The sequence below is a fragment of the Anolis sagrei genome, chromosome 1, assembly GCF_037176765.1.
Source record: "Anolis sagrei isolate rAnoSag1 chromosome 1, rAnoSag1.mat, whole genome shotgun sequence".
Classification (NCBI taxonomy): Eukaryota; Metazoa; Chordata; class Lepidosauria; order Squamata; family Dactyloidae; genus Anolis; species Anolis sagrei.
The window spans coordinates 179,346,543-179,359,713 of NC_090021.1; the positions used below are offsets into that span (position 1 = coordinate 179,346,543).

At 42.0% G+C, this 13,171-nt stretch overlaps 1 protein-coding gene across 4 annotated transcripts in view; it reads left to right on the forward strand.

Annotated features, from left to right (window-relative positions):
• The window catches only part of HECW2 (HECT, C2 and WW domain containing E3 ubiquitin protein ligase 2), a 271,624-nt gene that overhangs the window by 133,579 nt on the left and 124,874 nt on the right, over nt 1–13,171 (forward strand). For all 4 annotated transcript variants that reach the window (XM_060780832.2, XM_067470757.1, XM_060780840.2 and 1 more), the window contains exon 3: nt 1,131–1,238. In XM_060780832.2, the coding sequence (XP_060636815.2) occupies nt 1,131–1,238 (108 nt within the window). The remainder of the gene's footprint in view (nt 1–1,130; nt 1,239–13,171) is intronic.

The window sequence follows — 13,171 nt, forward strand, 5'->3', positions numbered from 1 at the left end:
TGCTCCCTGGATTCGAACCGCCAACCTTTTGGTCAGCAAGTTCAGCACCCAGCCCATTGTAATATGTTAACTACATGTTTATATTACTTTGTTTTAAGAGAGAAAACTCCATCTAAAAATACAGAAATGTTTGGTTTGCTGAGGTTTGTCTGCATAATATAATGCAAACATATGTTCATATCTGCATTCACAGCATGCATGCTCCCACACACACAAGGTAAAAACATTCAAGTGTTCCTTTTAAGATAGCACTTTACAGTATTGTACTAATACAGCTTTTTTAAAATTATACAATACAGCATTATCTCAATATCTACATTGTTGGTTTATAGCATTTGTTTCACTGTATTCTGGTATTCTTTTAAAAAAATATTTTTACATTTGTTTCTTTTTTAGGCCTTGTGCTATTACACACTTGATAGATGATGTCAATATTTTTAGACTTTTATATGCGCTAACAAGTAAAAAAAATGACTTTTTTTGCTATTCGTTTTTTGCCGATAATCTGGAACGCAGCCTGCTGTCTTCTACACTGCCATATAATCCAGATTATCAAAGCAGAGAATCCACATTACCTGATTTGAACTGGATTATATCCATCTGCACTGCCATATAATCCAGTTCAAAGCAGATAATCTGGGTTTTAAGGAGCCTCTGGTGGCAAAGTGGGTTTAACCCCTGTGCCGGCAGGACTGAAGACCGACAGGTCACAGGTTCAAATCCGGGGAGAGGCGGATGAGCTCCCTCTATCAGCTCCAGCTCCTCATGCGGGGACATGAGAGAAGCCTCCCACAAGGATGATAAAACATCAAATCATCCAGGCGTCCCCTGGGCAACGTCCTTGCAGACGGCCAATTCTCTCACACCAGAAGCGACTTACGGTTTCTCAGGTCGCTCCTGACATGACAAAAAAAAATAATCTGGGTTTTATATGGCAGCGTAGAAGGGGCCAGAGTGAATATGTCTGCCATGCTTAAAATAGTTTTTTAGATATGTTTGTTAAGCAAACAAGATAAAAAGTTGCATTTGAAAAGAAAGTGTTTTTACTTCTCCCAACCTGCAACTGATTTGGCTGGTGGTATTATGATATATCACAATTTTATAGAAGGGAAAATTGTTTTCTCTTTCAGATGAGAACTCGCCAGCAAACTTCTGGGATTCCAAGAATCGTGGTGTGACAGGAACACAGAAAGGGCAAATCGTATGGCGAATTGAACCTGGTCCCTATTTCATGGAACGTGAGTGATCTGATTCACACTATGTGGAAGAAGTCTTTCTGTGCATGAGAAATGTTTTGGTGTGCTCTATAGTAATCTTTAGCTACAGTACAGAGTGGAAAAAACACTCCCTGGATGTTACTGCGATGGTTGGAAGTAAAAGCACTGGCAAAATAGAATCATTCGAAAGTAGTCCTCCAAAAGCAATCACCGTACGATTAACATAATAAATACATTGACATGGGTTTTGAAACTGAAGCTGAACAGACCATTGTGTATTAAGAATATATCCTACTTTCTTGAGAGAGAGGTAGAAATTTGAATATGCCTGGAGATTTTCTTCTTTAATTTCCCCCCAGGTAATATGTTATGCTGAGTGTGTGCTACCTTTTTCTGAAAAATTAGCAAGTGACGCAAGAAAAAAAAAAACACACACACAGACAGGACATATTTCCAGCAAAGCATAGTCACCATTTACTGTAATGATAGCATCAGTAGTGTATTTTGGGAAGTTTCAGACTCTTGGCCTAATTATTTCAGGCCTGTGCTCTCTCTGCCTTTAGGTGTTCATGTGTGTTCCTTGATTCCATGCAAAATATGCTAAGTCAGCCTTTGCTATATTTGGGGACCTCTCTGACCCAAAATCTGTTTATGTTTTTAAGTCCTGGATCCTATACGACAAGGAACTGACTCGCCTAGTTCTGGTTCAGTGACCATGGGTGGATCTGCACTGCATAATTAATGCAGTTTGACATCGCTATGGTGTCATACTATGAAATTCTGAGTTGTCTAGTTTGGTGAGGCACCATCACTGCTTGGCAGAGAAGGCTAAAGGCATTGTAAAACTTTGTTGTTTATTCATTCAGAAGCTTTCAACTCTTTGTGACCTTATGGACCAGCCCACACCAGAACTTCCTGTCGGCTGTGGCCACCCCCAGCTCCTTCAAGGTCAAGCCAGTCACTTCAAGGATACCATCCATCCATCTTGCACTTGGTCAGCCTCTCTTTCTTTTCCCTTCAATTTTCCCCAGCATCATTGTCTTCTCCAAGCTTTCCTGTCTCATGATGTGGCCAAAGTACTTCATCTTGGCCTCTAATATCCTTCCCTCCAATGAGCAGCAGGCTATTATTTCCTGGAGTATGGACTGGTTGGATCTTCTTGTGATCCAAGGCACATTCCACAGTATTCAGACAGCCGTATGTTTCATCGTGATGTTATGTCTCCTTAGTCTTGGCAGTCTAACGCCCCTTCTACATAGCTGAATTAAATCCCACATTCTCTGCTTTGAATTGGAATATATGGCAGTGTGAACTCAGATAACCCAATTCAAAGGAGATATTGTGGGATTTTCTGCCTTGATATTCTGGGTTATATGGCTGTGTGGAAGGGCCCTAAGGCAGGATCTACACTGTCCTCTATCCTAGGAGCTGATCCCAGATTGTCTGCTTTGAACTGGATTATATGAGTCTACCTGCCACATAATTGGGAATTTGCAGATAATCTGGAATCCAATTTTGGGATATTGGGCAGTGTAAATCCTAGTTTAATAATATAAAATATAACAAAACTTTATTTATATACCATCCTATCTCCCTGAAGGGACTCAGGGCGGTGAACAACAAAGTCAGCAAACATTCAATGCCATACAAAAGAAAAACACAGAAACAAATAACCATCCTACCCCAAACCCTCACAGTTTAAGTGAATAAATTGTATAATGTACATTTTTTTCCTAGTTAATAGATTATTTCTAGTCCTTTACTAAACACCATGACATCCCAAGACATGTCTGGCTCTACAATGTTAGGCAGAGTCAGACAACCATCTTCACTGCTGAATGGCTATTCATCTTGGCTTTTCACCTCTGCTATGTTTGCCGTGACATGTCCTGCCTTCATTCCCTAAATCCATCAGTTGCTCCCAGGAATGTTGAAGGTTGCCATTCTACCATGAGTATTTATGATTCAACTGGGCATCCTGTTATGTGGAGCTCCTGTATGTGGAGGAAAGTGGCACCATGTTGTCCACTGCTCCAGGTACCATAATGCCTTGGCTGGCAAGAACAAGCATGCCGAAATTAGAAAGATTCAAAAGTTCCTGTTAGCTTTCTATCAAACATCCAGCTACCAAGAAAATCAGGATCTATCCAGAACACATACCTCCAACAAAGAATCCAAATCTGAATTTAAAGGGTGAATATAGACTTTAATGGTGCTACACAGAGAACAATGTGGAGGGAATGCAAAAGAAATAAAGCTGCCAAATACGGTGTGTTCTGATTACCATTGCAATGAGCGGGTGCTCTCAAACTATGGCCTGCTAAAATGATGGCTGACTTTGTCCTACAGTACAAATGCCATCAGAAGTGTCGGGAAATGTCACTCTGCCTATTCTCTGGGCAAAAAGGACAAAAAGTAATATCTGCACGAAATACCATATTCATTTTGGCTGTGGGGATTCAGCAAAGGAGAGACTCACGTACACACAAAAGGCTCGCTGTACAATGAGAACGTGGCACTTCTGGAGAGAATGTTATTCTTTTTCCTGTCATATCTCTGGTGTGCAGTGAGTACTTTCTGTCCCCTTCATACAGTAAGATGATGAGCTAAAGGGGGGTTGATTTTACTGAAAATGTTCACACATATCCATGTAGTTATGGATGGATACACCGACTTTTTGCTGTTTTTTTGTCGTGTCAGAAGTGGCTTGAGAAACTGCAAGTAATTTCTGGTGTGAGAGAATTGACCATCTGCGAGGATGTTGGGCAGGGGATGCCCAGATGTTTTACCATCCTATGGGAAGCTTCTCTCATGTCCCTACATGGGAAGCTGGAGCTGACAAGTGGGAACTCGCCCTGTCTTGCAGGTTCAAACTGCTGACCTTCAAATCAGCAGTCCAGCCGGCACAAGGGTTTAACCCATTGCACCACCACGGCTGGTGCTGGTGCCACTTAGAGATATATTGATTCTTAAGTTCAAGCCATCCCATTTTCACATTCATTTGAAATTTTCAAGCAATGCATGTAAATATGCATTTAAATCTATACTTTTCAGTCTGTTTACAAAGGAGACTGCAGTAAATAGAGCCGAGCTCTGCTTACTTGTTTCTGGATCCAGTCCAAGGACTTTAAACTCTTCCATTCATCTTTGATTTCAAAGAGAATAAAAAAACCCTCTGAAATCAACATTTTTCAAAGAAAAAAAAAAGAACTGTAGACCAAACAGGATTAATTGAATTTCATTTCAAGTGTGAAATTTGTGCCTTGAGGAAAATGATATGTTGATTAGATTTCAAAACAGAAATCTGCGATGTGTCATTGAGATCAGCCATTCTGAATGATGACATGTTATGGTTGAACTGTCCTTCTTGAATCCCACTTTGCTAGGCAGTATGTTTTTAGCTGAGCTCTTTCAAACATAGCTATTGACTTGAGTAACAGTATCCAACAACAGTGGATACTTGCTTAGAATCGAGGATGAAAGCCATAGCCCTCCATGGATCTATATTTCTGTGAACCCTCACCAGCATCATTCAAGGGTTCAGTGTCCAAAGTTGTCCTAAAGGTGGATTTAGATTGACCTTCAAAGCTGGTATTTTGACTGTCCTTTGTAGGGATAACCACAAGATAGTTTAGTTTAAAAAATAAATAATTCAGCAGTTTTTTAGGGTTTTTTTTGTCGTGTCAGGAGCGACTTGAGAAACTGCAAGTCGCTTCTGGTGTGAGAGAATTGGCCGTCTGCAAGGACGTTGCCCAGGGGACGCCCGGATGATTTGATGTTTTTATCATCCTTGTGGGAGGCTTCTCTCATGTCTCTGTTTGGGGAGCTGGAGCTGACAGAGGGAGTTCATCCGCCTCTCCCCGGATTCGAACCTGTGACCTGTCGGTCTTCAGTCCTGCTGGCACAGGGGTTTAACCAACTGCGCCACAGGGGGCTCCAGCAGTTAGATTTACATTTATGTTGCACTCCAGACCAGGAAAAGCCCTCTGACTTTAAACACCACACAGTTGAGTAGAAATGCAATCTGTTTATTGAAGATAATTAAAAAGCAGTAAAGTAAAAAGTACTTTAAAGGAATAGGTAAATCCAATTAGGTAGGAAGATAAGCCGGAACAAAATAGTCCAGGGAATTAGTCAATCAAAGTCCATGAAAAACCAAGGCAGAAATTTCTATTATAAAATCCAAGAAACCAGGAAACATGAATCCAAGGCAAGTGAATACAAAATCATAGAGTCCAAGAATCAAAACCATGAAATAAAGGCACTTTAAAAATGAATCCTTTCTAAGCAAAGCTTCCAAGAAACAAGAACGAGATCTTGACTTGATTCCAAATGATGCTTCATCTGACTACAGATTCTGTACCTGGGACTTTTATCTCCTCGTTAGCTATGTCCCAATCGGTTTCGCTTTAGCTTTGAATCTCTTATCTTTCTTTCTCTGATCTGGCAAAATGCCACTGCTCTGCGCTTCTGTTTTGACTAATCACCTCCTGTCTATCTATTTGCTCATTAATTTCTACAGCTGGGCCAGGTGCTGAGCTGTTCTTAAGCTCCAAATCATGGGAATTCTCTGGTAGCAATTCAGAGAGCACACCATCATCCTCACACCCTTCAGGGACATTCTCATGAGAAACTACACTTTGAACAGGGATCTCCTGGTCATTCTCTGCATCAGTATCATTAACCAGACGATTACCTTCTTGAAACTCACTGTCATCACTCCCCATATCGAAAGCACCCTGGTCCTCAAACACAATCACAGGATGAGCTCCAACAATTTAAATAATATGAATTCCAGATTTTAGGTTAATATGGACCTAGAAGAAAATGGGAAATACAGTAATGTTTCGTTTACTGTAACAGGCAGTAGATATCATAATGTAGTTTTCCTGCAGACGTAGGTTTTTAATTCTCAGTACAGTGTTCCCTCATTTATCACTGGTGTTACGTTCCAGGACCACCTGCAAAAAGTGAAAATCCATGAAGTAGGGAATATATATATGCATTCCAAGGGTGAGGCAGAAGCGAGAAAAATCTAAGGGCACCACACACCTTTTTTTTTTTTTGCTAGCTAGAAGGAAGGGGCTATAGGACCATGATTTACATACTGCTTTGTATCTCCTCTCTCTCTCTTCTTTAATGATTGGCCGTCTCTCTCCTGATGGCGAGGGTGAAATTCCCTTCCACACGCCATTGTTGCTAAGAGGCAAAAACCTACGAAACACCGAGTCCCCGAAAAGCAAACCGCGAAGTAGTGAGGGAACTCTGTACTTTTTTTTTGTTTTTGAACATCAAGAGCAACTGGTTGACTCTTGTGTCCATAGATTCAGCTGCGAGAATCAAAGTGAATTCAAGTCTTAAAAAATAATCGCTTCCCTGACCCATGAAAATATTCTGCTGATCAATGGCCTGTTAGAGATAAAAATAAAATGTGATGCATTTTCATCTGATATAGAAGACATGGCAAATTGATAAATGAAAAAAAATTAACAAGTTAATTAAGATGATGAAATGGTATCTGTAGAACTCCCTTGCTGTTACATTATGGATGCCCATTAATTATGCCATGAACAGTCCTTTTATGTCATTTTCCATTATTTCTTTTCCCAGTTGGTTTAGGTAGTCACGAATCTCTGCTGGAAATCCTGCTAAAGATTTCTTTCTTCAATAAGAAAGATCCTTATTAAGGACTATATTTGAAACAATCGCGATGACAATTGTTATGTTTTGTTGAAGGCTTTCATGGCTGGAATCACATGGATCATCCATACAGAATAATCATTTACCTTTGACCTTATTCATAAATAAGGATGCAAAGTCCCATTTTTATGTATTTATAAATTGCAACACACACACACCCCAAAGATGTTAACAATATTCTAGTTAGGACAGGTAATACAATTCCAGCCGGATCTTCTGTAGTGATTTTCATATAGTACTCCATCATCTAGCTTTTATTTGTCTTTGCATGTGCATGAATCGGCTCCTGGTTTGGGCGAATTCCACAACAGTTATGGGTTGAAGGATGATTTCTAGTGACATCCAACCTCCATGTTTGTGCTCACTGATGCCACCTTCTGAATAATCCAGCAATGCGTCTGTTCTGAGTTGCTCTTCAAAGACAGCCTTTAAACAATGTTGAAAGTAAAAGAAAAATGCTTTACTTCAGCAAACACAAAGGATAAGCCAATGCAATTGAAAAGTGCAAAAGAAAGCAAGGAAGTCTTAACCCAGACACAAATTAAGTCTCTTACAAAGTCCCAAAAGAAACAGCAGTCTTCCATCAGACAACAGGCAATGATCACTAAGTCCTTAGCAGCAGACACAAAGCAGATTCCATTGGAGTGAAAACATCAGTATCCACATCATCTGATTCTTCTTCTCTCTCCCATTCCTGAGCACTTCCCTGCTCCCCTTCCTCTTCCAAAGATGAGGAATCCCTAACATCATCTCAGCATATACATCTTCAGAGCGCATCATCTATGGCCATGACAAGGGTCTGTGACAATTTATGTCTTAGTGTAGATTCTCTAAGAATGGCCTTGCTACTCTACCAGCCCTCAGCTGGATGGCTAATTTGGCATGTTATTTATTTATTTACTTGCTTTTACCCCGCCTTTCTCACCCCACAGGAGACTCAAGGCATCTTACAAACTCTGGCAAAATTCAATGCTGCATAACAATAAAACACACCCCATCAAATTATAAAACAGTTAAACATATGAGCATTAAAAACACATAAACAATAAAACATATTAAAACCATAGAAACCATATAAAGTGCAGAGTCGTTATCTCAAATTTATCCATAGACATTTTCCAAAATACAGTCATTATTCAGGCTGTTGAAGTCTAATTCTGTAATATTTTATTCACCAAACGCCTGCATACAGAGCCAGGTTGCAAGCCTTTTCTTTCTAAAGACCAGGAGGGACGGGGCCAGCCTGATGTCACTAGGGAGGGAGCTCCACAGCCCAGTGGTCACCACTGAGAAGGCCCTGCCTTTTGTCTGCACCAGTCGCACTTGGAAAGTATTAGAATCTCCCATCACTGAATTTCAACTTTTGGACAGATGCTATGATCTTACTATAGACGTAAATTATTTAAATGAGATCACGCTTGATACCACACTTCATTATGTTCTTTATTATAAAGTGTACAACATTACTCAGGGGCTAATAGAGATGTGATTATGGACCTCATCACACTGAGGTCTGAGTCTGTGAGCAGCGGGGGAGCAGGTGGGGGGGGGGGTCGGACGGATGGATGGGACTGTTGCCCTGCACCTCATATCGCCTGCAGCATCCTTTATCTCATGACACGAGGGAAGCATCACCACCTGGTTTCCCCCCATTCTTCTCTACGAAACAGTGTCCTAACACACTGTCAGGACACTTCCTCTATGGAACCCCGCTGGAAGTTGCCTTAGGTCATGTGATGGCGTCCAGTGGGCGCTGTGAAGGAAACATCCTGACAGTGTGCTAGGATGCTTAATCCTTTCCATGTGATGAGGTTGTCTGTCACAGAACAACTAAAACAAGAAAAAGATGACATTGACATATTTTATGTAAGCCTAACAGCTCTTTGTAGCAGATCTCATTTCACAATTCCTGTGATGCTTTCTAGTTAGTTAAACTGGGGTTTTTTTAGTCTCTTGCAAGACTTTTTGGGTTGCGTGCCCTTAGTCCATTCCCATTCAAACTATTATCACTTGTAGTCTCCTTTGATAACTGGAGGCAAAGTTTGGATATGTTCAGCCAAGATATTCCTTTGAACTTTGGCCAGTGGGACTTTGGCTTTGCACCTTGTTTGTCAGCTGTCTACTTAGTTGACATTACTTGATTGTTTTGCTGACTAAATGATTTGCTCATCCAGCTTTGTTAACACTTTGTGGTGTTTGTGTATTTTGAGCTTGTTCTAAGATTTTTTTCTATGTGTTATAATTTATATCAGGGTCACCAGTAAGTATTTGGTTAACTACATTTTATCTTGGCATACATTTTACCTGTTTTTGCATGCATCCTGAGATTAACTGTAGGGCTCTCTTCCCAGACCTATTTTTGTAGAGTAAGTTTTATCTCAACTTTCAGTTCCAGAATTAGTTAGAAAACATTTGTGTTATTACTTTGATATTATTTTCATTTTGATGTAGCCCCCTGGTGTCCTAATAATAGATCACCAAGCATTTTCATTTGCTTCTCATATAAAAATTACATTGGTTAGAAACAGGCAAGCTAGAAATCTTTCCTTGGTCTCCCCCTTCCCAATCATAATATGAAAGAGCAGCTACAGGGGGTTCTATTAGAGCTGTAGCATTTTATTGAATTAGTTATAATTTGGCACCAGCATTGCTTGTCTTTCAACAGCTGAGGAGGACATCATCATCGGCATCTATATAGGAGCCCGGATGAAAAAAAAAAAGTATTTTTCATTATTTGTTTCCTAGGCAAAAGTGGGCTTCCTAACACTCAGGTCCCTTCAACACTGCCATATAAAATCCAGATTATCTGCTTTGAACTGGATTATTTGGCAGTGTAGACTCATATAATACAGTTTATTTATTTATTTATTTATTTACCACATTTTTATCCCACCCTTTTCAGCCCAAAGGTGACTCAGGCCGGCATACAGACTGGCAACAATTAGATACTGAACACACATAAATACATTGTTTAAAACAGGTTAAATTACATATTAAAATTCATATAAAACAATTTATCTGTTTTGATAATCTGGATTATATGGCATTGTAGAAGGGGCCTCAATAAACCCAGCCAGGAAGGATAACAGAGAATCAAGAACTTTGGGCAGTTTGCTTGGTCTTAACACCTCAACCATCTGAAGTCTTTTGGGAAATTGTTCTGCAGAGAAATGCACATGGTCTTTTTTGTGCAAAATTTGTGTATTGTGGAAAAGAAAAAAACACATTGTTTTTGAATGGAAAAAGCCTCATGTTCTTCTGGGGAAAGTTTTCGTGTGGAAAAAGGTTTTTGCACAAAAACATCTTATGTGCAAAAAACCATCAAATTTTGCAGAAAAAGTCAATTTGTAAAGAGTGTTTTTACATAAGCCATGTTTTTCATGCAAAAACTATTTTTGCACAGAATCTCCTAATTTGCACAATCCTACATCTGCTTCCAGATATTTTTTGTGCATGAAAAATATATTTTCCACGGGAAGCCCATAAGTTTTACCAAAATTTATTTTTATTTATTTATTTATTTATTATTTAAACTTACATGCCGCCACTCCCCTGGGGCTCGGAGCAGCTTACAAGGATAGCTAAAATCTAACAAAGTTTAAAAGCAATTTAAAACAATTTAAAAACAACAGTATCAAACATTAAAAGCCTGTCGGAACAGGTATGTCTTACATGCCCTGCGGAAAGCTGGTAAGTCCCGCAGGGCACGAACTTCAGGTGGCAGAGCATTCCAGACTGATGGCGCCACTGCTGTGAAGGCTCTGCGTCTGGTTGCCGTTAGACGCAAGGTCTTGACACTGGGGACTTCCAATAGATCTTGGTCCTCAGAGCGGAGGGATCTCTGGGGTTGGTAGGGGGTGAGACGATCCCTCAGATACATTGGCCCCAGACCATGCAAGGCCTTAAAGGTGAGTACCATCACTTTGAAAGTGATCCGGTGCTCAATTGGTAACCAATGTAGCTGTAGTAAGATTGGTGTTATGTGGCATCTCATCGGAATTCCCGCAAGAAGCCGAGCAGCTGCGTTTTGTACCAACTTGAGCTTCCGAATCACCGTCAGAGGGAGGCCAATGTAGAGGGCGTTACAGTAGTCCAGCCTTGAGATGACCGTGGCCTGGATCACTGTAGCTAGGTCATCCCTGGACAGGTAGGGGGCCAGCCGTCTAGCCTGCCGCAGGTGAAAGAAGGCGGTTTTGCTCACGGCAGAGACCTGGGCCTCCATTGTCAGCAGAGGGTCCAAAAGGACTCCCAGACTCTTTACCAATGATGACGGGCGTAACGCCTCGCCATCCAGGGTGGGCAGATGGATGTCCCCACTGCCCGGTCCACCCAGCCATAGGATCTCCGTCTTTGCTGGATTCACCCTCAACCTGCTGGCACGCAGCCATCCAGTAACGGCCTCGAGGCACTGGTGGAAACAATCGGGTACAGAGTCCGGTCGGCCTTCCATCTTCAGCACCAGCTGAGTGTCATCGGCATACTGATAACACTCAAGCCCAAAACCTCGAACCAGCTGAGCAAGTGGTGGCATATAGATGTTAAACAACAGAGGGGAGAGAATGGCCCCCTGAGGAACCCCACAAGATAGAGGGTACCTCTCAGAGACCAGGCCTCCCCTCTCCACTCGCTGTCCAGGGTTGTGAAGAAAGGAGGACAGCCAGTTTAAAGCTGTCCCCCTGATTCCAGCAACAGCAAGGCGGTGGGTCAAGAGATTGTGGTCGACTGTGTCAAATGCTGCTGTGAGATCCAATAGCACAAGCAGCACTGACCCGCCCTGGTCAAGCTGGCATCGAAGGTGATCCGTGATGGAGACCAGCACAGTCTCTGTCCCGTGCCCTGCACGGAAGCCAGATTGGAAGGGATCTAGTCTGGCTGTGTTGTCTAGGAATTGCTGCAACTGCTCCGCTGCTGCCCTCTCAATCACCTTGCCCAGGAACGAGAGATTTGAAACTGGGCGGTAACTGGAGGGAACCGAGGGATCTAAATCTGGTTTCTTCAGCAAAGGAGAGACCACCGCCTCTTTTAAACCCTCTGGAAAGACTCCTTGCTCAAGGGAGCTGTTTATGATCTTCAACAGAGGGTCACGTAATCCCTCCAAGCAGGATTTCACCAACCAAGAGGGACACGGATCGAGGGAGCAAGTGGTCGGTCTAGCTGCATCTATGAGCCTATCAACAGCCCCTGCATCCAGCGGGATGAACCGGTCGAGGATGGGCCCAGCAAGTGGCCACGGGGTCTCAAATTCTCTCACTGTATCAATTGTGGCAGGGAGGTCCCGGCGAAGTAGCGAGATCTTGTCTGCAAAATAGCTCTGAAAAACCTCGGCTGGAGGGGCCTGATTACCACTTTTTGGGACGGTAGGAACCGTCGTTAGAGATCGAATTATTTTGAACAATTTTGCCGGGCGTGAGCTAGCAGACGTTATCAAAGAAGCATAATATACTCGCTTTGTCTCAGTGATAGCATGCTCATAGGATTCCCTGAATGCCTCATAAGCTGATCTCGATGCTCTGTCACGGAGTTCTCGCCACACGCCCTCCAGCTGTCTCTTTTCCCGCTTCATCAGTCGAAGTTCCTCGGTGAACCAAGGAGACCGATTTCGGCGGGGTCTGAGAGGGCGTCTAGGGGCGATCTCGTCGAGTGCATTGGATAGCCTGATGTTCCATGTGTCCACCTGCACATCGATCGAGTCGCTGGCAGGCTCCAGATCCCTCAGAGCATTCCGGAACCTACTGGGTTCCATAAGTCTCCTTGGGCGAGCCCAAATTGGCTCGGCGCCCTGGCAGCGTGGGTAGGCATGCTCCAACCGGACTCTCAGGGCGCAGTGATCCGACCATGGAACCTCTACTGTGGAGGCTTGGGTCACTTGAATTCCTGCGCTGAAAATCAAATCTAACGTGTGCCCCGCCCGACTCTGCAAAAAAAGAAAAAGTGTGTTTCTGCAAAGTGCTCTTTTTTCAAATATGTATTTTTGCATTTGAAAGTATGCGTTTCATAATGTTCATGACATGTTTTTGGTACATTTGTTTTGGAGTAATTTTGAATTAGTTTTAAAGCTTTCCCATGCTTTCTATGTAGGGGCTCTTCCACACAGCCCTATATCCCAGAATATCAAGGCAGAAAATCTCACATTATCTGATAGCTTTTTCATTTTCTGTCATGTTTTATTTTTATGTAGTTGCATTTGCTGTGATTTGTAGTCATCTGACAAATACACATTGTGAATATATTTATATAAATACATGGATCTGATT